Source organism: Pelodiscus sinensis, chromosome 19 (assembly GCF_049634645.1).
Source record: "Pelodiscus sinensis isolate JC-2024 chromosome 19, ASM4963464v1, whole genome shotgun sequence".
Taxonomy (NCBI): Eukaryota; Metazoa; Chordata; order Testudines; family Trionychidae; genus Pelodiscus; species Pelodiscus sinensis.
The window spans coordinates 6,383,798-6,410,267 of NC_134729.1; the positions used below are offsets into that span (position 1 = coordinate 6,383,798).

The 26,470-nt window shown below is 45.1% G+C and overlaps 1 protein-coding gene across 2 annotated transcripts in view; it reads left to right on the top strand.

Annotated features, from left to right (window-relative positions):
- The window catches only part of CERS5 (ceramide synthase 5), a 49,194-nt gene that overhangs the window by 14,118 nt on the left and 8,606 nt on the right, over nt 1-26,470 (top strand). For both annotated transcript variants that reach the window (XM_075902054.1, XM_006131149.4), the window contains exons 2-7: nt 8,832-8,937; nt 12,214-12,344; nt 14,928-14,985; nt 15,965-16,015; nt 18,944-19,036; nt 26,309-26,437. In XM_075902054.1, the coding sequence (XP_075758169.1) occupies nt 8,832-8,937; nt 12,214-12,344; nt 14,928-14,985; nt 15,965-16,015; nt 18,944-19,036; nt 26,309-26,437 (568 nt within the window). The remainder of the gene's footprint in view (nt 1-8,831; nt 8,938-12,213; nt 12,345-14,927; nt 14,986-15,964; nt 16,016-18,943; nt 19,037-26,308; nt 26,438-26,470) is intronic.

The following is a 26,470-nucleotide window of genomic DNA, read 5'->3' on the forward strand; positions in this document are numbered from 1 at the left end:
AAATGTCAGTGTTCTAAAAACTTACAAAAAGTTTCAGATCAACATGCAAATGGGTGTGCTACATCAGGTGCTGAGGTAGACTGGTGCAAATTTGGGGTCATTTGGTCAGTTTGATATAGCTTCCCCTTCTCTCCCATGAACTGGTTTGAGATTTTCTTTTTTAACTCAGCAGTAGGGAAACGCTATGGCTCGAGCCTCGTAAAAATCTATCACCAGACTTTCAACTGTATGAGAACACCAAGAACCAATTTAGAAACCCAGTATTTCAATAATTAAGGCACTACAAAGACTTCAGCACTTAGGCTTGGTCTATACTGGGATTTTAGGTTGAACTTAGCTGCATTAGGTCGATTTTTTTTTTTCTAAATGCTGAGTCAACGCCACCACACCCGTTCTTTCGACATTAAAGTGAGTTTTGGTACTACTGCTTTTCACAGGGAGTAATGGTAAATTTGACCTTACATGGTCAACTTTAGGGTAGTTCAGATGCAGCCTTCTTCTTGGCCTCTGGGAGGAGTCCCACAATGTCCTGCTGTGACGGCTCTGCCCAAGACTTCAACTCTGCTGTTCTCCAGTTGCACAGGAAAAGCCCTAGAAAAATTTGAATTTTCATTTCCTGTGTGGCCAGTGTGGTGAGCAGACCTCAGAGCAGGCAGCACACCTAAGCAGTATACCTGACTCTGAATGCTCAGGGTCACAAGCACTAGCATGGAGTGTTCAGGAAATTCTGGACCTCATTGCTTTGTGGGGAGAGGAATCTGTTCAGGCAGAACTACAAAGCAGCAAAGGAAGCACTGATATCTGTGTCAAGATCACAAAGGGCATGAAGGAGAGAGAATATACCAGGGATGCCCAGCAGTGCCATGTGGAAATAAAAGGAGCTCAGGCAGACATACTAAGACAAAGGAGGAAAACAGATTATCTGGATTCTTGCCGCAAACATTCCACTTCCATGAGAAGCTGCATGCAATTTGGGGGGGGGAGGGGAGAGACACCAGTTTCCCAATCAAGTCCATGGATTCCTCCAAGATACTCCTCAAACAGCCTCAGGCAGCAGCATGGAGGATGGTGTGGAGGAAGAGGTGGAGAATGGTCAGCAGGTGAGCAGCGCATCTGATCTCACTAACAGCCAGGACCTTTTTATAACTTTGGAGACAATGCCTTCCTCTCAGGCTGTCTCGCTGCTGGGCCCTGATGTCAGGAAAGGCACCACTGATGAATTCACTTTTTTTTAAACCATTCTACAAGTGGATTAAGACAAATTGGGTATGATCAGTGACAGCCACTCTGTCTCCACAGCGCGGGCTCCCCAGAACAGCTTGTTAACGTGTCTGGAGATGGAGCAGGAATCCTCTCTTCACATCTCCATAAAGATCTCATAGGAACTCTTTATTTTTCCATCTCTAAAGGTTTCTGGAGAGGCTGCCTTATTCCATCCTTTGTGTAGGACACCTTTCCCTGCCAAGTCAGCAGCAAGTGGTCTGGTGTCATTGCAGCACAAAGTGTTTTTCTGGCCACATCTAGTCATCTTCCGCTCCTTATCACTCTGTGTGATTCGGAGAAGACTGCTATTGCACATGGCAACCTAGATGAAGCAGGGGAAGCTATTAACTGATGACTCAGCAGTAAACCTCCATTTGCTCATACCAAATGAAGCAAACCTAGCCCCCTACCTAGTCTCCTTCCCATCCAGAAGCTCCTTGGTGTCTGCACCCTTCGCCATGCCCAGACCCCCTCCTCCCCTCACCCGCATGCGCCTGCAGGAAGGGGAATTGTCAACAAACGGTGGGTGCCAAACACAAAGTCACTCTGTGAGCCTCTTCCCTGCCTTGCTGCTATGCTTGGACCCCCTTCCACTTCTGGCTCAAGCCTTAGCCTGTCCCTTACCGTGCCTGCCACCAGAGTCCAGCCGCTCCCCTAAGATCACTGTGGTGTACCTGCTGCATAGTGGATGCTTAAAAGAATAACCGTGTTCTTGTACATAACACATTCCTATTGTCTTTGGACAGACCTTCTTTTATGCTAAGAGATTACGTTTTGCACTTTGACAATTTATCTCCTGTAAAGTCTGCCCTTTTCATTACAATGAGTGCAGCAGCAAGCATGCTGCACTTCCTTCAGCTGTCTAGCACAAATCTGAAGGCGAAAATGTACTAGGGATGACATGTTCAAGGAGCAGTGCAATCCACCCACAATTGGACAGGGAGCAATTAAGTGAATGGAGGAAAACACTGCTGCAGGAGATGTGAGGGGAGCATGCAGGGTATGCAAACTGAAGGATCGGGAGAGAGTCTTGATGATCATGGCACATGTGCACAGGCACTCTCCACCCCTTGCGGACCCACGTTCCTGCCTCACCAAGTTCCATAGCCACCTCTCCCAGGGGCCCATGAATGCAGAGGAGGCTATGGAACTTGGTAAGGCCCTAGAATGTAATGGGCAGAGTCACGCTCAACCCCCAGGGATGTGTCCCTGGAGCAAAAGACTGACCTTCTCACACCTGTGATGGCTACACAGGGGGATTGTGATAAAACACCACTTTCCCTTCTCTCCTCCTGAAGCTCCCACCCTGAACTCCTTTTCTAGCCCTGCTTCCCTGTATTCCCTAAATAAAAATGCATGATTTCTCAACATCAGTCTCTTTATTGCTTGTGTTGACGGTAGAAGGGTTTAGAGGGAAGCACCCTTAATGGAGGGGCACTTCGTTAAGAGCAACATCCATGACTGTCATGTCGCTGGCCATTCACAAAGCTGTTTTTCAAAGCCTCTGTTTTTCCAGTGCCCCTCGCTGTGCTCTCCTTATTGCCCTGGTGTCTGGCTGTTCATAATTACTGGCTAGCTGCTGTGCCTCAGCCACCCACACTGCCATAAAACTTTCCTCCTTATTATGGTGCACAGCAGGCTTCCACAACAATGGGAATGTTGCTTTCACTGATATTTAACCTAGTCAATAGATGGCAAAACCTTTCCTTTAAACCTCCAAAAACACATTCTACCACCATTCTGCACTTGTTCAGCCTGTAGTTGAACTGTTCCTAACTGTGGTTCAGGCTGCCCGTGTATGGCTTCATGAGCCATGGGAACAAGGGGTAGGCTGGGTCGTCAAGGTTCGCTATAGTGTCTCCAGTGGTAATTTTCCGGTCTGGGGAAAGAAATCCTAGCTTGCTGAAAAGGCAGGAGATCTCAAGATGAGTGTGTCATGCACCTTTTCATGACCATCCTCGGTTGATGTGATCCACCAGCGCCTGAAGGGCCATCAAGAAGTCCCCCTTACGGTTTATGTACTCTTTGGCAAGGCGGTTGGGTGCCAAAATAGGGATGTGAGTTCCATCTATTGCCCCACCACAGTTATGGAACTGCACTGTTGCAAAGCTGTCTACTATATCCTGCATGTTTCCCAGAGTTGCTGTCCTTTGTAGCAGAAGGGTATTGATTGCCTTGGCTACCTGGATCACAACAGCCCCCACTGTAGATATCCCCACTCCAAATTGATTTGCAGCTGACTGGTAGCTGTCTGGCTTTGCAGGTTTCCACAGGGCTATTGCCACTCGCTTCTCTGACAGAGCAGGTCTCATTCTGGCATTCCTGCACTTGGGGGTGAGGAAAAGTAATGTGCAAATGTCCATAAGAGTGGCCTTATGCATGCATAAATTTTGCAGCCACTGCTTATCCTGTAGCTGCATAACTATGCAGTCCCACCAGTCTGTGCTTGTCTCATGGCACCAGAACTGGTGTACCACTGTGTCAAGAGGATAGAATGCTGGGAGCATTTGCCAATTACTTGATTCAAGTGCTTCACAGAAGAATACATTAATGACCTCCTGAGATTTTCTTGGGGTGGGGAAGGGGACCCACCAGTTCATAAAAATCACATTCCTTCCCCAAGACCCCACCCCTTCCTTGAGGCCCCTCTCTATTCCCCTCCTCTCCATCACTTGCTATCCCCAGCCCTTATACACTCTCACTGGGTTGAGACGGGAGGTGCGGGCTCCGGGGTGGGAATGAGGGATTTGGGTGTGGGAAGGGGTGAGAAGTGCAAGCTCTGGGAGGGAATTTGGATGCAGGAGAAGGGGATGCTGGCTCAGGGACGGGGCTCCAGGCTGGGGAGTGTTGGGCTCAGGTGCAAAGTTGGGGTGCTGAGCAAGCCACAGGCTTGTGGACGTGAGGGTGCAGAAGTTTGGGTTGGATATGTGAGGGACTCAGGGCAAGGAGGTTGTGAGTATGATGGGCTCAGGACACAGATTTGTGATGTGTGGATGGTGCAAAACTGAGGATATGGCAGAAGACTGAGGATGTGGGGATGCAGGAGTTTGGGGATGTAAGAGGCTCAGGACAGGGGGTTCCAATATATCACAGGCTCAGATTTGGGGTCAGGTGGTGCAGAAGTGTTATGATGCTGCAGTAAGATGGGAGCTTGTTGGCCAGGCTTCATTTTAAATAAAATATTATGTCAAACTCCAAAGGTTTTAGCATTGTCTTTATTTATGAGAGGGGCGGGGAACCTCCTTTGAGTCAAGGGTCACTGATCCACAGAAAAGTCAGTTGGGGCCACACAAGTGAGACACAAAAAAACCCCCAAGTCCCATTAATGTGGTCCCTACTGTGCTGGTGGCGTCAGGGGACAGGGTGCTGGTGGGTGCTGGGGCTGGTAGAGGGGTGTTGGGGTGGGTGGCAGCACAGGTTACTGAGTATTGGGGCAGGATGCTGGGGCAGGTAGCAGGGTGCTGGGGTTAGGGACATGGTCCTGTTGGGCACTGGGGTGGGTGGCAGGGTGCTGGGGCCAGGGACAGGTGCTGCTGGGTGCTGGGGACAGTGCTGGTAGGGGCAGGGGACAGGGTACTTGTGGGGGGGTCTGGACAGGGGCATCTGGGACCAGTACCTGGCAATCCTGCAACACCTCTGGGTTCCGGGAAGTGTGCAACTGCACTTCCCCTCCCCAAACAGCTGGCGCGCGTGCGCGCTGCCTGAACTGCAGGGGCTGTTGCACCCCAGGAACTTACTTCCGCGATGCTTCCTGTGGGGGTGGGAGGTGCGGGGAGTCCCAGGGCAGAGCACGCTGCCTGCACAGCCCCAGGTCTCCTGACCTCCCCACCCCCCCGCACCGCGCAGAAAGGCCATGGAACTAAGTTGCCGGGTGCCACAGCCCAAGCAGTTCAGGCAGCGCGCACCAGCTCCTTTGGGAAGGGGAAGTGCTTCCCGCCCCGCTGTGGGTCACATGGGGTCACCCCTGTCTGGCAGCCTCCTAGTATGCTGGCTGGGAGCAACTGTTCCTCTCTGCCCCCGCCTTGCTACGCCTCAGCGTTGCCAGGGTGGAACGGGAAACAAGTGTTCTGTTTCTTTAAGAAGTTGGCTAACCGGCTCTCTCTCTTTCAGAGAGGGTGGGGGAGTGCTGGCTCCTCGCGGAACCCCTACTTTCACTTCGTGAAACCCCAGGGTTCTTCAGAGCACCAGTTGGGAAACAGTGGATTAACCAATAAACAAACACTTATAGGTTAATGCTATAGACTACACGCATTTCCTCCCCACTGTAGGAACTTCATTTCCCTGAATGCCTGTAACTAGAGCAACAGAAGCATTCTGCAGTTTGGCAGGTTGACATGACTGATGCTCAGGTGATGAATTTTCCACATCTCTGAGCACCATAGCGATATTGAGCTAGCTTCTGAACATGAACTAGGCCTAAGGTTCTTATTTAGATTGCTCAGCTGGTGGTGTGAGTGATGAAAATTGTAACATATGCAAGTGTTTTTGTCTTCACTGTCATGTTAACTCTAGTTATTACTAATTTTGTCCCAACTTGAATCTTAGAAATGTACAATAACTTTTAACATGAGTTGGCCCATCAAGGACGGTAGAGTACAACTTGACATCTGCTAACAACATGGTATCCAACTATATATAGTAGCTACTGCTATAGTGAACTAGCCACGCTCAACTGCCATATAGCCACGTGGCTAGTGGCTAGCGCGTTGGACACCATGGTGCTAGCACAGTCACTGACTGTGCCACTTGAGTTTTGTTTAGCAGTGTTGCTTGTCTCTTGAATTATCTGCACTTAATTCTGCAGTGAAAAGGTACTCTCTCAACATCACTTGAGAATTTGTCCTTTTCAATTAGTGTAAATATTTACAATGGCGTTTTTACTGCTCTCTGTTTTTGCTTCAAGTTTTTATTATCTGTTGGTCTGTAAAAAAATCCTCTCTGGACTAGAGGAAATACTACATTTTTGGCTTTTTAAATAAACACTGCCCCTGTTTTATAAATAGTCCACTCTTCTTAGACTCTGCAGAAATGTAGACTGTAGTGACTAGTTAGAGTGCAAGTGACTACTAACCATTTACACTCAGCCTCTTGGGGAGGCAGTTTCACTGTGGCAATGCAGCAGAGGCTCCTCCCTGGGAGCACAGTGGGAAAGGGATGCCCTCTCTGCTCTCGGGGAGGAGGTTTCATTGCGGTAATGAAGCCATCTCCCCAGTAGCAGAGCCGGGAGGGCTAGCAGCCCCTCTCCCAAGGAGACTTTGCTGTGGGCTCTGCAGTATAAAGCCTGCAGCACATATAACTGTGTAACCCTTGAGATTTTCAGTGGTTACATGGTTACCCTATTACAAAATCCCTAATCTAGACTTCTTCAATCAAGTGACAATTCTACATACCTCTTCTAGCTGGAAAGCAGCAGAAGCTCAGGGACTGTTTTACTTTCGCTTTCAGCTCAAGCACCAAGAAGAGTCATGAATGATTGCTCTTCCTGTTGCAAAAATAGATCAGACTTTTCTTCAGATCATCTGCAGACATTCAGTGCATGTTTTCAAATTAACTTTCTCCAGAACCGAGTGTGGAGAAGAGGAGGGAAATCATAGAAAGTAAAGCGGAAGGGACCTAAAGAAGTGATCAAGTCCAGCCCCTTGCACTGAGGCAGGATCAAGTAACCTAGACCATCCCTGACCAGTTTTTCTCCAAATTGCTCTGAAAAACCTCCAGTGATGGGGATTCCACAGCCTTCCTTGGAAGCCTATTACAGAGCTTAACTATCTGTACAGTTAGAAGGCTTTTCCTAATCTCGAACCTAAATCTCCTTTGCTGCCTGTTAAGCTGGTTACTTCTCATTCTACTTTGAGGGGACATGAAGAACAAAAAGCTTAATATATTTGAAGACTATCATTCTGCCCTGGTAGAAGTTACTATTTAAATAATGAAGAAACTGTGTTTTTTGTTTATACTTGGTGACCTGTTGTCATATGGTAGAAACAAAACCTAAAATCTGGCAATAAAACAATTATTTTGGTAGACTGTAATCTCCTTGTTGGATGGAAACAACCTGAAATTAAGACTGTACTCTTCCGCGTTTGACACGGGCTTGTTTTCAGATTGTTTAAGACTCTTCCCTTTTTCGCTCTGGAGAAGGGCAACTCCTAAACTGGAAATCTTATCCTCAGTGGGAGGGAGGTATTAAATAGAGCAGAAATGAAGTGGGTATTTTCTGAACAGGGACAATACTTACCCTTGCATAGGAGGTTGCAGTGTGAGGGGTGAAGTTAAATATAGTAGTGTCTGGAAAGTACCTGCAGGCCTGTGCTAATAGGCACTGTATTTATACATGCATTTTCTGGTCAGAATTTAAATAATACTTTATAAGAATGATATTCTGAAGAATCCCTGCTTCTTCGGGCACCAATTGCAGCATGTCCCATCTGAAAAAGTAGTGTGTCTGCACCTTCTTCCAAACCAGAAGGAGCTTTTCAGAGTGTCACAGCAAGGGAAAGGAGAATGCTCAGAGGTACAAGGAATACACTCAGGTTTTCAACGTTAACTACATACCTCTGTTTAGCTTCATGACTTCTACCCCAGACTTGACTAGCAACTTCTTCCATTTGTTTCTTCTGATAGTTTTTCAGGATTATGTGGTTTCTGTTTTAGAGAGTTACGGGCTACTAGGTGGTAGTTTTAAAACGCTGATGATGTATATTCAGTGGACTCCAGGCTCTTCACAAACTTCATTTAAAACCTCACAACATTTGTGGTAGGCAGAGCTAGGAAAATGAGGCAGTTTGGCAAAGCTGCGAATAGAACCCAGTCTCTGAAGTCCCAGCCCTATGCCATAACCGTAAGGAAGTCTTTAATCTCTTTTTCTTTGAGTATCCTCAAAGTCTCTAACATATATCCCATGTGTTGGTTCTGTAGCCATACACGAACAGTTCAAACTCTGGTTCCAAAAATGTGTCAGTTCTCCCCATTTTTTGAGGTGGTTCTTTTTCCAGATTGTGGGCAGAAAACATTAGTGAAGAAGCTTGTCCTGCTGCAGCTGCATTAGTTCTTTGAATGTCCATTTAGTATCTTTCATCATAAGCACTAAAATAGTCTGCTGATGAGCTTAGAAATGCTATAATACATATTCACCAAAGAGACTGTCCCATAACCTTCTGCTGAGTCCTTTCTCATTGCATTACTCTGTTCCTTGGCCCCGGTAGAAGGAAATCCTGGAGTCAGAGATTATCAAATACTATTCTGAAAAGGAATGAGGAATCCTGTGGCACCTTAATGACTAATTCAGTCAGGGTGAATTGGCCTCATTACCCACCGATCCGCTACTTGATAAGGTAATTCATGTGCTAGTATATTTAGGCCTGCCTCCATAATTTCTACTCCATGCATCTGACAAAGTGGGGGTTTGCCCACAAAAGCTTATGTCCAAATAAATCTGTTAGTCTTTATGGTGCCACAGACTTGTTGTTGTTTTTTTTGTGCATATAGCCTAACAGAGCCGAGATAATTGAGACACAGAAAAAGGGAATTAATTTCTTATTTTAATCGGACTCTTCATTTGGGACTTTCAGGTTTATTGCCAAACCATGTGCCATAAAACTTGGCATTCAGGACGGTGGACCTCACAGAGCTCAGCCCAATGCAATTCTAGAGAAAGTGTTTACATCCATCACTAAGGTAAGTCACTTTTCAGGTTCTGCAAGAGGTTCAGGCACATAAATGAGAACTGGGCTGCTTTTCTTTTGTCACCTTAGGGCAATGTACTTCACAGCTCTCTGTTCTCTGATTGATGGGAATCTGTGCACAAAAATACAAGTGTCTCTGGATAACTTTTGCTTCTAGCTTTAGTTGAGATGACCATGTCCACCTCCTATCCTGTTTCCTGCAGTGACTTTAGTTCTGTCTGTGCTTTAAGCCACAGTGTTGCAAGCAAAAGAGTGGGTTTGATACTAACAAAATGAGAATAAGAGTTGTTGTTTTTTTTGGGCCCCTGAATTTCTGTACAAGGTATAATGCTCAAATTTTTAGTGTTCACCAAGAGCTTCTCCTACATTTTTTTTCACTCTCTCCTTGGAAGTTACCACTCTGGTCCCAAAGGAAGAATCTTTTGCTGGTCAGTCAGCAGCTGCCTTCTTCAAATTACTTCTGTGATTGTGGACTTGATGGCTTATCACTACAGAAATCTAGTTGTAGAAAGAAAGCAGTTCAGTCATAAATGCTGTTGAGGGATGTTGGTGGTAGATTGTTGAATGGTGGTAGATTTTCTTCTAGTTATTCCTCTCAGTTACTCTTTCATTTTAATATCTGCTTGTTGTGCTATTTCACTAGTAAATGACTGAATCCTGTAAAAATTTAAAAAGCAATGAATAGTCTGGTAGCACTTTAAAGACTAACAAAACATGTAGATGGTATCATGAGCTTTCGTGGGCACAGCCCACTTCTGAAGAAGTTTATCCACAAAAGCTCATGATACCATCTACATGTTTTGTTAGTCTTTAAAGTGCTACCAGACTACAGTAAACTTAGATAATCCGGCACCTTTAGGACCCAGAGGGTGCCGGATTATCAGATTTGCCGAACTATCGGAAGGGGGGGGGCTATGAGGGGTCTGGGGTGGGGCGATGCCACCCCAGACCCCTCATAGCCCCCCCTTCCGATAGTCCGGCTCTGCCCCAGGTGACCCCGATTCAGCCGCTGCTGGTCAGTTTCAGCAGCGGCTGAATCGGGGACCCCTGCAGCAGAGCAGCTGGAGTGCTTCCGGGTTGGTCTGGTAGCGCCGACCCTTGGCGTGGCAAGACCAACCCGGCAGCACCCCTGCTGCTCTTGGGGACGCCTGCGGCAGAGCAGCTGGGGTGCTGCTGGGTTGGTCCCGCAGCGCCGCCCCTTGGCGCTGTGGGACCAACCCGGTAGCACCCCAGCTGTTCTGCCCCAGGTGTCCCCAAGTCAGCCGCTGCTGATACTGATCAAAGGCTGACTCCAGGAAGCCCTGGGCAGAGCTGCTCTGCCTCGGGCTTCCTGGAGTCAGCCTCTGATCAGTTTCAGCAGCGGCTGAATCGGGGACAGCTGGGGTGCTGCCAGGTTGGTCCCGCAGCCCCGAGCGGCAGCGCTACGGAACCAACCCGGCAGCACTCCAGCTGCTCTGCCCCCGGCTTCTCCAATTCAGCTGCTGGTCAGTTCTAGCAGTGGCTGAATCGGGGAAGCTGGGGGCAGAGCAGCTCCAATGGTCCGGCTACCCGAAGCACTTCCGGGTTCCTGATGGTGCCGGACCATCAGATGCCGGACCATCGGAGTTTTACTGAATTTCTTGTTTTTTAAGTTTTTCCTGTAACAGACTAACCCCTCTGAAACTTTGAATCCTGTAAGTTGTCCATCAGTTGTTGAATACTGACTGTTAAACTAATATTGATTTAAAAAAAAATCACAAATTCCCATGTAAGGAAATAAAACAGACTATATTGCCAGCTGTTATGAGAGAAAATCTTCTTAGTCAATGGGTGATCTTAAAGTGCTGCAATAAAAACTAGTCTCAATAGAGCTTAACAGACCCAGTGTTATGCAAACTGAGATGCAGATGAGTAGAAGGAGATTTGTGGTTTGCCAGTGTTAAGGAGGGAGCTCATGCATCGGTGTCCTTGAAAGTTATGTTTAGAATTAAGCATGCATCCATGATGGGAAGGACTACACTGTTCAGAACTTAAACAGAACTTCATTTTCCTGGACTGATACAGTATTTGCTTAGATTTGGGGAATCAGCATGGAGGATGACATTGATGTGGAAAATATTTACCATCTGTTCTGAAACTAGGGTGCTATAAAACAGCCTTATGATTGCACTCCGCCAAAAGGGCAGATGCATTCCCAATGCAGAAACTTCTTTTCCAGTTAGCCCAAGCCCCTAGTCATGTGAAAAAGAAACTATGGATGTGATGGAATTGCCGGAAGGAAACAGTAGTTCTAGTACTTGACCATTAATGACAGAAAAATCTTTGCTCTCCGATTATGTTGAACAACTTGTGATTGCCCTCTCTGCTAGTTCAGAACTCTGCATATCAGTCTGCTTTTGTGGATAAACTCCAGTTGTGAAACCTGTTTAGTTTCTTTCACGTTTGTGGTAGTTCCCTGGCAGAGCTTATTAAAAGGACTAAAACTAATCTGATCTACCTCAGCAGCGGTAACTTGTAAAGATTTAATTAATTTTGTCTGCTCTTCTATACTGACTCATGCCACTATTAAAAAACCCCAAAATCTATAGTGGTAAAGCCTCTAGTCAGAGACTGGGCTATTCAGTATCATATTTTACAAATGAGACAATTCTGTAATATTTGTGAAGTTATAAATAAAAGCAATCTACAGAAGTGCCAATATCTGTGTATTATGCCTGTGGAATTCATAAACACTTAGGGCTCAGACGGCCCATCTTTATTTCAAATCAAGATAAGCTGTTGTGTCATATTCAAATATGGTAACACTACCAGCTGTTCTGACTATCCACTCCTGCTAGTCATTTATGCCAGTGTTTTTATGCAGATTTCCCCTGACAGACCATTTTGCTAAAAACTCCCTGTGTAATATACAGTGGAACGCTAGTTAGCTGGTAAATTGTTTCCTGTATATCAGTGTTCCTGTTCTTTGTTGCTGATGGCAGAATTGGAGTAGAAATAGGGGAGGAAACATTGAACCCACTTTGAAATGAGGTATCTGAATTCTTGTTATGGTGGGTATTATGTGCTTGGAGGCTAAATGTGACTATACATTTTTTTTTTTAACCTTGTAAGAATTTTTAGCAAATTAAACCTTTCCTGGCATGATTTTTCATTCTCCATCTCCATTTTGTGACCGAGATCATGATTTAGAGGGAAATGTCTAACAGAAGATATATGAGAGAGAGAAAGACGTTTGATGTACGTTGGGGAGGCAGAAGAAATGTCTGACTTCTGTTTCATTTCTTCTCAGTGTCCAGATGGAAGAAGATTAGAAGGTTTGTCAAAGCAGCTAGACTGGGATGTTCGAAAGATCCAGCACTGGTTTCGCCATCGTAGGAACCAGGACAAACCCAGCGTCCTCACTAAGTTTTGTGAGAGCATGTAGGTTTGTGCAGAGACCAAAATATGGCCTTGATTCAAGCTCCAATTGTGCACTGTAATTGAATTTTTTGAATTTGTAGTGTAATTTAGTGTGTTTCAATATTACGGGAAGTATAAAGATGTGTGCACATCTCCTTGTGCCAGAGTACGATGTTGCAGAGGAGAGGTTTAACCCTGCAGGTTGACTCTCTTTGGATGCCACTCAACCCTCTGTCTAAGTTGTTAGGTCAGGCTCCTTTCAGGTGAACAAAACATCCAGATGTAGTCCAGAGTCCAAAAAAACCCTTTCCTTGTGGGCTCTGTGCTCAACTGTTTCCTGTAATTCCTCTGTCTTTATTTAGCTCTGGTATCAAGTACTGTCCTGCCCATCTCCAACCTTTCTGAGGCCCGTAGCCTCCAGCAGTCTGTGGTAGGTCAGCCCTCTGCATTAGCCCCTCCTTTCCTGTCAGCTCCCTTTTCTAGACTGAACTCTCTCACCCTATTGATAACACCCAGTCCTTATCAGCTGACCCTTCATTAGTCCAACCCTCTCTTGCTGATAAGTAAACGATACGGTCGGGGTTTTTATTATGGAGAAAAATGCCAACCTAACAAATTTCCATTCGGACCAATAGAGAGAAAATCAGAATGGCTTTCTACGATGCTGTCCTATCAGTTTGTATGTGTGCCATGAGAAATCAGAAATATTCTTTACAAGAATATTTATAGTCTAAAAGGTTAATAGTAATACTTTTAGGTTTGCATAGTGGACATGTCTCATGCAGATGGTAACACTTGATCTTGTGTATTCAACTGAGTAACTCCCCTCCAGACAAGGCTCTGGACAGTCTGATTCCTAGACTTGACAATTTCCTAAACTGATTTCATGTGTTAGGTAATGGTAGACACTCTAAGGGACACTTCATGGATTCTTGTTCCCTCTCAATTCTTTGTTCAGATACTTACTTGATTCCTCATTGCTGTAGTTTCTGAATATTTTCCCCTGCTCCTTCTGTGGTGGTTTCTCTTTTCCCCAATCACTTCCCTAATATCCTCACATAATTCTTCCTCGGTATTCCCCCTCCTCTCCCTGCAAGTAAAGGTTTGTATACTTAGAGGCACAGATAAGATGGACAAATAGAATTGGGAGGACTACTTCTATCTCTGGCTTAATTGGCCTGCAAGTGTAGTTTGAAACATGTTATGTATACTAGGGCATCTGCTATGTACCTACTGTCATAGTTTAGGGCATCTGCACCTGAATGTCCCCTTAGTTGTCCAGCTGTGGCACCCACTGTTATGCTCCTGGCCCACAAGCTATTGCCCTTTCTAGTAGAAATCCTCATCTGTCTTTTCCTTGACCAGAGTATTTCCAAGCTAAACAGTTCCTGGCCTTCACTGTTTTTTCCAGCTTAAGCAGGCATGCTTACCTTCTCCATTTAGAATTGGTACACAGTGCATTTACATTGTACACAATACCATCTACGTGTTTTGTTAGGCTATAAAGTGCTACCAGACCATTTATTGTTTTTTTCAGTGCATTTACAGATAGTTATAAGTTACTATCTTCCTATGCAAGTCTATTTAATTCTTAAGGTAAAAGCACTACAAAGAAAATATTAAAACCAATAAAACGACCTACAGTCATGATAATAAGCTTACCAAAGATCGCTCCAACATTGCCTCTGGCAGGTGAGTCCTTCAGACCTCAAAGGTCATGAGTTCAATAACATGAGTTCAAGTTTTGTGGTCATGAGTTCAACAACAGCCCTAGCTCAGAACTAGTATTCAGTCATATGGGATCTCAGTATTCAAAGTCCTTCCTTTGGGACCGGGATCTTCTGTGTGCTAGAGGTCTTATCCACTTTCTGGATCACAAGGAAGGTCTGGAGTCAGGTTCAATTCAGGCTCTTTATGGAAAAAGCTGTGTATTGTCCATTGGTCCCTGGACAATGCAGATTGGGTTTTTGACTTGTCCCTTTCCTCAGAGCAAAGCTTCAAAGTCTGAGTCTGAAGGTGAGGGTGTGCAACCCCCTTCTTGCCAGCCCCTTCTAGGAATTCTACTTCACACACATTGTCTCAGGGAGTCCTTTGAAGTTCCTGACCCTTGCCAGAGATTGCATTAGTCAGTTCCCTAGCCAAGTTGCATACAGTTCTATGCTAACACCTACATAACTTTGTTTTTAATACTGTAAACTCCAAAGTATTGACTTAATAATTCAATCATTGTTAATCTTTAATTCCAAAGGGCTTGCCCAGGCTATTGTCCTATGTTACGCTAGATCACAATGGTTTCTTCAGGATTGTTGCCTTAACATATGTACATGTTGAGAGATAATTTGGCATTAACCTTCAGATACATTTCTAAGACAATCTGTAGCTTTTTTGGAACTGTGCTCTTTATATGATTGATTCTTATAAAAAATATTTTTATTTTATTCCAAAGGCCAATATCAGTGGGTGAAAACTCCACTTGTGTACTTGCCAAATTTGGTTCCATTTATAATTATTCCATCTTTTGCTACACGAACATTAATCCTACAATACTAACGTATTGTAATTTCAAATGTTTAATTGTTTGCCCTTTCTCATTTCCATTTCCAGGTGGAAGTTTACATTTTATTTAAGTATATTTTCTTATGGATTCAAATTTATGTGGTCGGTGAGTTCAGTTTTGTTTTGTTTTTTACTTTCACTGCTTGCTCCAAGTACATGATGTGGAACTAAACTGGCAAGAATTCAATAGTCTCAGGTCTTCCTTATGCTTCCTAGTCAGATCCTTATGCATCGTCATTTAGAGGTATGCTGTCACAAAATAGGAAAGGTTGCCAGAAATGCTAGAAGACTCTTTTCTGATGCCAGAACAAGATGGACTTATCCACTCTTAAACAAACTTTGCTTTCTCACTTGCAAAGACATAGAACCATTTATCTGGAATGTCCTTGCACAGAGCTCTGCAAAGCTCTACACTTCAACTTTAATTTTTATATGCACAATGGCATGTTTTTGCATAGGTTAAAGTAGATGCTAGGACTTGTCAGTGTTCCCTGCACTGGGGCCAGCATCCTCAGCAAGTATGGGGGAGAGTGGCTCTGGGGCCTCAGAAGGGACAGGGCCTAGAGTAGAAGGGCAAAGTTGGGGGCAGGACTATTCTCCCAGCCACTACTTCTTCATGACCAGAGGCTGTAGCAGTGGAAGCCAGGAACCCGGAGGCTTCAGTAGTGGGAATCTTGGGCCCTTTTAAAATGCTGGGCCCTAGGGCAGCTGCCCCTTTACTCACTTGTCCCACCCCCATCGGCAGCTCTGCTGGTAGGGTCTGGCACCGCTGCCACAGCAGTGCTTTGACCTTGCCCCTGGGGAAAAGGGGTACTAAAGCACTGCTGCCAACGGGGGAACAAGAAGTTGGCTCTGGGTGAGCCAGTCTGGTGAGCAGTTCTTACTGGAGCATTGCACCGGCTCACTTTTACCTCTGCTTTCTTCTCCATGAAACCCCAGAATAAATGTGGCTTGGACCAAAGAAGCAAGGTGAAAACCTTTGAAGTAATCTTGTGGTAGGGATGGAGTGCTTTAATTGGCCAAAGCCAGAGCATATGAGGAGAAAAATTCTAGTAGCATAATTTCTTGTTCTTTTCTCTCTCTAGACACCCTGGTTTTGGGACACGCGACAATGCTGGTACAACTACCCTTTTCAAGTAAGATATCTATTATTTACCAAAATGAAAGTAGAACACAGAACATAAGAACGGCTATACTGCGACAGATCAAAGGTCTATCTAGCCCAGTATCCTATCTGCCGACAGTGGCCAATGCCAAGTGCCCCAGAGGGAGGGAACACAGCAGGTAATCCTCACATGATCCCTCTCCTGTCACCCATTTATACAAAGAGGCTAGGGACACCATTCCTACCCACCCTGGCTAAAAGCCATTGATGGACTTAACCTCCATGAATTTATCTAGCTGTGGTTTGAATCCTGTTGAAGTCCTAGTCTTCACCATGTCCCTCTGGCAAGAAGTTCCACAGGTTGACTCTCTGCTCTGAGTGAACAAAAACTTCCTTTTGTTTTAAACCTGCTGTCTATCAATTTCATTTGGTGACCCCTAGTTCTTATATTGTGAGACTAAGTAAATAACTTCTCCTTATTCACTTTTTCCACACCAATCATGATTTTATAGACTTCTATCATATCTGCCCTTAGTCTCCTCTTTTTACTCTCTCTTCATATGGGATCCATTCCAAACCCCTAATCATTTTTGTTGCCCTTTTCTGAACCTTTTCCAATGCCAATATATCTTTTTTGAGATAAGGCGACCCACCGTTGGGGGACCACTGTAGTTACCTCTTTCCACTCTGAAAACTTACCATTTATTCCTACCCTTTGTTTCCTGTCTTTTTACCAGATACCAATCCATGAAAGGACCTTCCCTCTTATCCCAATACAACTTATTTTACTTAAGAGCCTTTGGTGAGGGAGCTCGTCAAAGGCTTTCTGGAAATCTAACTACATCATATCCACTGGATTTCCCCCTTGTCCACATGTTTGTTGACCTCCCCCCCCACCAAAGAACTCTAGGGCTACGTCTACACTGGCCCCTTTTCCGGAAGGGGCATGTTAATTTCAGAAGCCGTAATAGGGAAATCCGCGGGGGATTTAAATATCCCCCACGGCATTTAAATAAAAATGTCCGCCGCTTTTTTCCGGCTTTTAAAAAAGCCGGAAAAGAGCGTCTACACTGGCCCCAATCCTCCGGAAAAAGCGCCCTTTTCCGGAGGATCTTATTCCTACTTTGAAGCAATTACTTCAAAGTAGGAATAAGATCCTCCGGAAAAGGGCGCTTTTTCCGGAGGATCGGGGCCAGTGTAGACGCTCTTTTCCGGCTTTTTTAAAAGCCGGAAAAAAGCGGCGGACATTTTTATTTAAATACCGCGGGGGATATTTAAATCCCCCGCGGATTTCCCTATTACGGCTTCTGAAATTAACATGCCCCTTCCGGAAAAGGGGCCAGTGTAGACGTAGCCTAGTAGATTAGTAAGGCATAATTTCCCTTTACAGAAACCATGTTGACTTCCCCCAACAAATTATGTTCACCTATGTGTCTGACAATTTTATTATTTACTATAGTTTCAACTAATTTGCCTGGTACTGATGTTAGATTTACTGATCTGTAATTGCCAGGATCACCTCTAGAGTCTCTTTTAAATATTGGCGTCATGTTAGCTATTTTCCAGTCATTAGGTACGGATGCTGATTTAAAGGATAGGTTACAAACCACAGATAATAGTTCTACAATTTCCCATTTGAGTTCTTTCAGAACTCTTGGGTGAATGCCATCTGGTCCCGGTGACTTGTATTGTTAAGTTTACCAATTTGTTCCAAAACCTCCTCTGATGACACCTCAATCTGGGACAATTCCTCAGATTTGTCACCTAAAAAGAATGGCTCAGGTTTGGGAATCTCCCCAATATCCTCAGCCATGAAGACTGAAGCAAAGAATTAATTTAGCTTCTCTGCAATGACTTGATTGTCTTTGAGTGTTCCTTTAGCATCTCCTTTAGCATCGTCCAAGGGCCCCACAGGTAGTTTAGCAGACTTCCTGCTTCTGATGTACTTACAGGTAGGCAAAGCAAGTATAATGCCGCAGCTGCTGAGACATCTTGGTTGTTTTGAAGCTTTTTTGGTATGGTATTAAAAAACTAGATAAATTCATGCAGGATAGGTCCAACCCATGGCTATTAGCCACTGTGGACAGAGATGGTGTCGCTGGGAATGGATCACTTGATTACCTGTTGTGTTCACTGCTTTTGGGGCAACTGGCATTGGCCCCTGTCAGAAGACAAGATACCCGGCTAGATAGACCTTTGGTCTGACCCAGTATGGCCATACATGTGTGTGCGTCTCCTTTTTTTCATGTGAAGTCCTTCAGTTTTGCATGTCTCCAGTATTATTCCATGTGAATGGTGTCAGATTGAAATTTGTGAGATCTATATGCCTCCCAGTGCCTAAAGGTAAACCTGGTAAACTCCAGTCAGTGAGTCACTGCTCTGCTCAGGAAATTTCACCTCTGAAATCCTCCCCTGGCCCAGGCAGATCTTGGCCTTTGAACTAACACTGCCCCCACAAAGGAGTAGATTGTAAGGTGGTATTTTTCATGGTGTAGACACTGGTTCATCAAACTAGACCGATCACCTATTCATGTTTGAAAGCAAATTTCCATATATGGTACTTTGATTATTAAAAGTAATGCAGTTTTACAAATGTGATTTTTATCAGCCGCAATTAATTGGAGTTTTCTGTTTGCCCTTCATTCAGCTCAAATAATTGTAGATAGCCAATCAGATTCTCCTATTTGTTCTTCTCCAGCAGGAAACCACAGCTCTTAGATTGTAAAGACTGAAAGAGTTTTATTCCTTTAAAAATAAATCTACCATAGACTTTTCTTGATTAAATTCGTATTTTTTAAACATAAATTTGGAACCTTTAACTTACCTCCTACATCCCCCCCCTTCTCAAAGGCCGGGGCCACAGGAAAGGTGGATTGGTTGTTAGGGGTTGGGGGAAAAGTCTTTTAATGCAAATTTTGCACTACTTTGCCTTTTAATTAAGTGTTCTTTTTTTTTTTAGCCTCTAACATCCGGTCTTTACTATTACTATATCCTGCAGCTGGCCTTCTATTGGTCTCTTATGTTTTCTCAGTTTACAGACATTAAACGAAAGGTAAGAGAAGCCAGAATTTCACTACACATATGAACAAGCAAGGCTGACAGAATAATTGTATGTCTGTGTCATGTGGACCTCCCTCTGGCAGGTGTCCCTCCATGTCCTCATGTCACGCTCCGGCTCAGGCCCACGTCACTCTTGGACCTCAGGGTCCTCTTCAGGACACTGCCCTCCGGCAGTGCCCACTCCATTGTGTCTCAGCCCCCTTCTGGGGTGGGGGTGTTTATCCGTCTCTGTACTCCAGGGTCCTCTCCTCCCAAGGAACCCCCAATTCCCCAATCCCCACGTTGCCTTAGTGACCCACTGCCAGTCTTCATCCAGCCCCTTATCGCAGGGGCAAATTGCAGTCGGAAATGGCCACTCATCATCGGCAGGGGGGTGGACCTGCTGCCTTTGCCTATCCTGGCCACCTCCCTGCCGCTCTAGAATCCTGGAGTGAGGTCAGGGCAGAGCTCCACAGCCCTGCCAGCCTTTTCCCACTACTGCCCTGTCCCAGGAAGCCCCCAGCTTCCCTGACAGCCAGTCCCTTCTGCTCTCCAGCTAGAGCAAGTGTCTCCTCCTCCTCCATCCTGGAACCCTTATTTGTGTAGTCCCAGATGGGCCCTAATTGGCTACTATCAGCTGCAGCTGTGGGCTTTGCTCTCAGCTCTCTTCCAGGGCTGGGTTTTTACCCTTAAAGGGCCATAGCAGATGCTGTGTCACACTCTGGCTTGTAAAACTGCTGAAATATTGCTAAAATTGCATTTTCCTGTCACTCCTCTCCTTTCACATTTCCTTTCCTTTTGTAGACTGTACACAGAGAGGCCTTTGGGGACTATCCTGATAAACAACCTGTGCAGAACATTCCTATCTCTCTGCAGAGGGAAGAGGGGAAAGCAATCAGCATATCCTAATAGAACAGCTGAATCAATCTTTGTAAAAAATATTGTTTGATTCTGAGACTTATAGGAAAATATAGAAATAAAATACTAAGTATTAACTAGAAGCTTAGAAGAAAGCTTTTTAGTTTTGGCAAAATAAAGAGGACTGATAGTTTTTGTGTTCTGTAAGCAGCATGGCATTCTCACTATGACTGAGCTAGCCTACCTCTCATGTGCTCAAGAAAATGTTAATGTAGTGCTAAGAGACTGAGGAGCGTAAGTTTTCTGTTTTTCAAAAGTTACATGGATGTGAAGGAACCTAAGTCCCACTGAACTTAGGCATTGCAGAAAATGTTACCCTGCACCTCTTCTTTGGGCCTTGACATATGGTTTGAAAATTTCTTGAGTCTCAGTTCATATGGGAAGAGTCTCTTTCCTGTTCCTTTTCAACATTCTGTGTCTTCCAAAACACCAGTGCACTTTCATTCAAGTGCATTTCAAATAGATTTCTCTGTCCTGAGTACCAATGTCTGTATCTGTTAGTCACATATACACACAATCTTCCATTTAGTTGCAAACAATATACTTGGGCTTAGTGAATTTTGTAGCATTGCTTATGTGATCAAGCCACACCTATTTTGAGATACCTTTACACCTTTCTGAGGAGAAAACTTCCCATCCCTTGGAAAAAAGTGGGATTCCAAATTGTTTTTCCATCCACTTTTATAGCAGGTTGATCTGCATCTTCCCAGACAGTTTCAGGAAGTACTGTGTCTCAAAGCTAGTCACACCTTTGGGTGGCACTTCTCACAGGCTAAATCTTGGGTCTGGTTTCATATGTTTAGTACAATAAACATCCCACAGAGATGTCACCTTAGCCATGATTATCCACCATCCTCAACAGGTTCTCAATGTACACCAAATACTCCTAGATGATGAAGCACTGCAAGCAAGTCAGGATTGGTCTAGATAATGTGCAGCATCTAATTAGAAATTAGATCCAGACAGTTGAACCAAACAGGCACTGAAAAGCACAAAGCTGAGGAGGGCACCACACAAACGGCAGGCAGCTTCCTTAGACATTCTCTAGCCCCGTGGTCACCAACCAGTCGATCGCGATCTACTGGTAGATCTCAGGGGCTCTAAGAGTAGCTCTTGAGCCCTCTCTGAACTGCGCGCCTGCGCAGTACATTTACATTAGATTTCTTCATTTGAGGAGCAGCTACTCACCGAGCAAAAACACAGGTGAGTAGCTGCGAGGAATGGTGGGAGCTGGGAGGTCGGGAGGGCTGAAACTGACTGTGGCTTTCAGCTGAAAGAGGCTGCCCCACGCTCCAGCTGATCAGCAGCTTCTCCTCTGCGCCTGCCCACGTGGAGCTTGGTGCACCGTGGCTGAGCACCATGGCCAGCTGGCTGGGCAGCCACTTCTCTTCCCTCCAGCCCGGCTGCCCTGTGCTCAGCCCAGGGAGGCTGCATCTAGCTCCAGCTGTGCTGGAGCAAGCTTCCCAGGCTGAGCGCAGGATCACAGATGCCCGTCTGATGGACTGTATACGACTAGCAATCTCAGATTACAACCCAGACTTCAAGACACTGGCAGATACTATGCAGTCACAGGTGTCACACTGAGACTTTGTTATTGGAAGAAAAAATATATCATTATCAATACTTGATTTTAGATTTACAAAATAGCAGAGAACAAAATGTATAATTGTAAATGCTTCATTTGACATTTAAATAGCACGAATTAAAAACAGACCATTTATTTCATAACTTTTATAAACGTGATTTTAATTTTATATATTGCATAATTTAAAAATAAACTGTTTAACAGAGTGTATAAGGGCTGTGGATAGCAAGTGATGGACAGGAGAATAGAGAGGGCGGGGCTTCAAGGAAGGGGCGGGGCGGTAGATCTTTGCCTGTTCTGAGACTTAAAAAGTGATCTTGGGTGTAAAAAGGTTGGAGACCGCTGCTCTAGCCAGTGTGTCAAGTAACATTTCAAATCAGGAACTTCTCAGTTAAAACCCCATCAGTACAGATACATTGTGCAGCTTTGGGAGAAATAAACAGGATTGGTTATTAGTAAACCCTGAGTAATATTTTACAAACAGTGGAATTAAATTCAGGGGTTTACGGTGAGAGAGAAAAAGTAGAACAGTAGTGGGCAATTATTAAGAAAATAGCCCTGAGAGAGCAGATGTAATTTGGGATTTGTAAAGTAGAAGGTGAAACTTGTAAGATCTTGTCAGTTAAATGCTATCAAACCTGTGTTTGAGTGCCAATCTGGAGTTTTACTCTTAAAGCAAAAATTTAAGATTACAGTTATGGGTTTTTCCTTCTATTGAAATCTGGCTGTATGCAAATAGATTGCTGTTTGTTGTGCATGAATGATGTGTGATGTGAAAAGAATACTATCCGTCAACATCCAAGCTGGACAAAACACCGTAATTTGCGAATGTCCGTATGAAATGTGGTTATCTAAAGTTGATGTTGTTAGGTTAAAATTAATAACTTCTTAAATCAAGATTTCCTGTTGCTAATAATTTTACTTTTTAGTTTTAATATCTAAATTTACTTTTGGCTGTTAATTTCTTTGCATTTCACACAATCGAAATAGGCTGGTCTGTTTCATATTTTGTGGTCAGTTTCACGTACTTGTTCTTATTCCTGATGTAGTATTTTGATCCCAGTCACTTAAACTGAGAGCGGATGTTCTAACAAAAATCCCTATCAGACACTTTCTTGGGAAGACCAGAAACTTCATCTGACAATGGGGGAAAATCAAGCAATTGCTGCTGGAGTATTATAGGGAGGGAGACAGAACCCAAGAGAGTGGTATTGTAGAGAAAGGAGGATACTGCAGATAGGTATTGTGGGAGTGGAGAGTGGTGTTTTTTCTTTTTCTGCTGCTGCCTTATCTTTTTGCCCTGGTAGAGACTGACTTTCCATCTGTATGCAGCATTGCCTAGAAAACTAAGTCTCAGAGAAATAGCCGTGTTAGTCTGTATATGCAAAAATAACAAGGAGTCTTGTGGTGTCTTAAAGACTAATTCATTTATTTGGGCAAAAGCTTTTGTGAATAAAAACCACTTTGTCAGATGCAGCTTATGCCCAAATAAATCTGTTAGTCTGTAAGATGCTATAGGACTTGTTGTTTCTTCAAAACAAAGGCTTCCTGGGACAGCTTGGCACACAGGGAAACTTTATAAATAAGTCTCTTGCATTGGATATTACTAGGCTCAGCAAATTTATAGGAGGTTCTCATGGAGCTTAGGATATGTCTACACTACAGCACTAATTCGAACTAACTTAATTAGAATTAGTTAATTCGAACTGAGCTAATTCGAACTAGTGCATCTAGACCTAAAAACTAGTTCGAATTAGCATTTTGCTAATTTGAACTAGCATGTCCACATTGAGTGGACCCTGAACCGGGGTTAAGGATGGCCGGAAGCAGTGCCGGCAGGGCATCAGATTAGGACTTAGAGCATGGAGCTGCTGTCTCAGGCTAGCCGAGGGCTGTGCTTAAAGGGACCTGACCCCCACCTCGGACAGACAGTTCTCAGGGGTTCCCCGCTTGCAAAGCAGTCCTGGCTTGGAGTGCCCTGAGTACCCACACTCGGCACATCACAGCACTCAGCCATCAGCCCGGCTGCACTTGCCACAGGCTGCCATCCGGGGGGGAGAGGGGAGGTCAATCGGGGGGCTGCAGGAGAGCTTCCACCCCGAGGAGCCCGCAGAGCCACCCCAGTCCTCCCCATCGGGGACTCATACCCCATTCCTCCATCACCTCCTTCCACTTACCCCTCCCTAGCCCCCCTTCCTGATGTACAAAATAAAGGACACGTGTGTTCAAAAATAGAAACTCTCTTTATTGAACAAAACTCGGGGAGACTGGGAAAAGAAGGTGGGAGAGGGGAGGGCAACTAAAATGATCAGGGGTTTGGAACAGGTCCCATATGAAGAGAGGCTAAAGAGACTGGGACTTTTCAGCTTAGAAAAGAGGAGATGGAGGGGGGATATGATAGAGGTCTATAAAAGCACGAGTGGTGTGGAGAGGGTGCATAAAGAAAAGTTCTTCATTAGTTCCCATAATAGAAGGACTAGAGGACACCAAATGAAATGAATGAGTAGCAGGCTTCAAACTAATAACAGAAAGTTCTTCTTCACAAAGCAAATAGTCAACCTGTGGAACTCCTTGCTGCAGGAGGCTGTGAAGGCTAGCACTATAACAGAGTTTAAAGAGAAGTGAGATCAAGTCATGGAGGTTGGGTCCATGGAGTGCTATTAGCGAGGGGATAGAAATGGTGTCCCTGGCCTCTGTTTGTGGCAGGCTGGAGATGGATGGCACAAGACAAATGGCTTGGTCACTGTCTTCGGTCCATCCCCTCTGGGGTACCTGGTGTTGGCCGCTGTCAGCAGACAGGCTACTGGGCTAGATGGACCTTTGGTCTGACCCAGTACGGCTATTCTTATGTTCTAAGCTCAGGGCTCAGAATCAGGGGTATCACTGGACCACCTTGATTTTCATGCAAACCTGTTCCTGGGTTTGCATGTGGCCTTTGGTGGCCAGGCTGGCAGCTATCCTGCCCTAGACGGCCACTTTCCTGTGTCTAGTGCGGACGTTGTGGATGAGGTCCACTATCTCCGCATTAGACCAGGCGGGCGCCCGCCTCTTGCGGCCCCAGGCAGGCTCCTGGGAGCCGCCATCCTGGTCCCAGGAAGAGGTGGAGGGCTGGGTGGCAGCGGGTGGCTGGCTCGTGCCGTGCCAGGTGCAGGGTCTGCTGGCTGGGTGCTGGCAGGCTTGCACCTGGCACGGGCATCATAGCCAGACCGTGCCCCTTTAAGGGCTTCGAGGCTGGGAGGGGGGCAGAAGAGTTTCCCTGGTGGTGCCCAGAGTGGCCACCAGGGAAAGCTGGGGAGGGCTAGCCTCCCACTAGTTCGAATTAAGTGGCTACACAGCCCTTAATTCGAACTACTTAATTCGAACTAGGCTTAGTCCTCGTGGAATGAGGTTTACCTAGTTCGAATTAAGCGCTCCACTAGTTCGAATTAAGTTTGAACTATGTGTGTAGCGCCTATCAAAGTTAATTCGAACTAACGTCTGTTAGTTCTAATTAACTTTGTAGTGTAGACATACCCTTAGTTACAAGATGAGTCTTTGAGCATACTCCCCACCTAAGATGAGGCTAGATCGGGGGTGGGCAAATTCTGGCCTGCAGGCGAGATCTGGTCCAGAGGATTAGTCCTTGGTGGGTCTCCACCTTTATATTTACCCACATCTTCCCAGGTATTGGGCAATCGTAGCTCTAATTAGCCACAGATCACCGTTTGCAGACACTGGGAGCAGCGGGAAGTGGTGCAGATCAGGACTTTTATTTATTTTATTTTTTTGGGGGGCCGGTCCCTGGGCTAGATGCAGCTATGAAAGAAATGTGCCACAAAGGCCCTTCCCAAATTGAAATGTTGCTTTCCAACGCAGTTCAGTAGATAAAATTAATCTCAATTGTTTGGTAGCTCCATGACTTCATTCACACTGGAGTTAGGGCCCTTGCTAAAGGAACTTTCATTAAACATTATGGGGCTCTTAGCTCATTAGGAGCCACAGACAGCCCTTGACAGAACCTTGGGTGTGGGCTATGAGTAAAACTATGTAAGAAACGTGCCTGAATTTCTAGAACTACATCAGCCCTCCTTTGGTTGGCTTTTTCGAAAGGCCATGATGCTTTGCTGTTTATTGGAGGAAAGGCCAGATGCTATACTTCATTCTAGCCCAGCAGTTCCCAAATTTTTCCAGATGGGGACCCATTTTGACAATTCAGGAAGATTTGGTGACCCAAGGCAATTCAAAAACGGGGGGAAATGAGGGGGCAGAGCCACCTGGGGGGAAACATTTCAAAAGGGTCTCCAAGTAATGGCGACCCATATTTGGGTCCCGACCCATAGGTTGGGAAACCCTGATTTAGATGTTTTGTCTTGGTCTGGAGCTCACCATTTGAAGCCCACCTCCCTCCTTGATTTCAGGGCTCAAGCTTGAATGTCTACACAGTTGTTTATCGTGCCTTTGCTCAAGTCTGTAGACCCAGGCTCTGATATTTGCTGTTGCTTGCCATGTAGACATATGCTAGCAATGCAGTCATCCCAATGCTGGGAGAGTGAAAGTGCAGGCCAGATGTTGGCCAGTCGTCTTATAGGTACAGATTTACTTATCTTTGCTACAGAGCTCCAGCATGCAGGGTTCCATCTTGATTGAAGCAAAACTGTTAATCACAATGCAGCATAAAAACAATTGTGTCTGAAATCTGCGCTGTTTTATGCGAAGGAAAAACATGAGAGTTGTCATGTGACTCTAAGCTTCTCTGAAGATTTGACTGCCAAAGATCACTCACAGTTCATCTTCTTCTTTCAGGATTTCCTGATGATGTTTGTCCACCACTGGTTTGCAGTTGGACTCATCACATTCTCCTATGTGAATAACATGGTGCGGGTGGGAACTCTGGTGCTATTCCTACATGATGCCGCAGACTTCCTCTTAGAGGTGAGTTTGCTGCTTCCCACCTGAGCTTTGCAT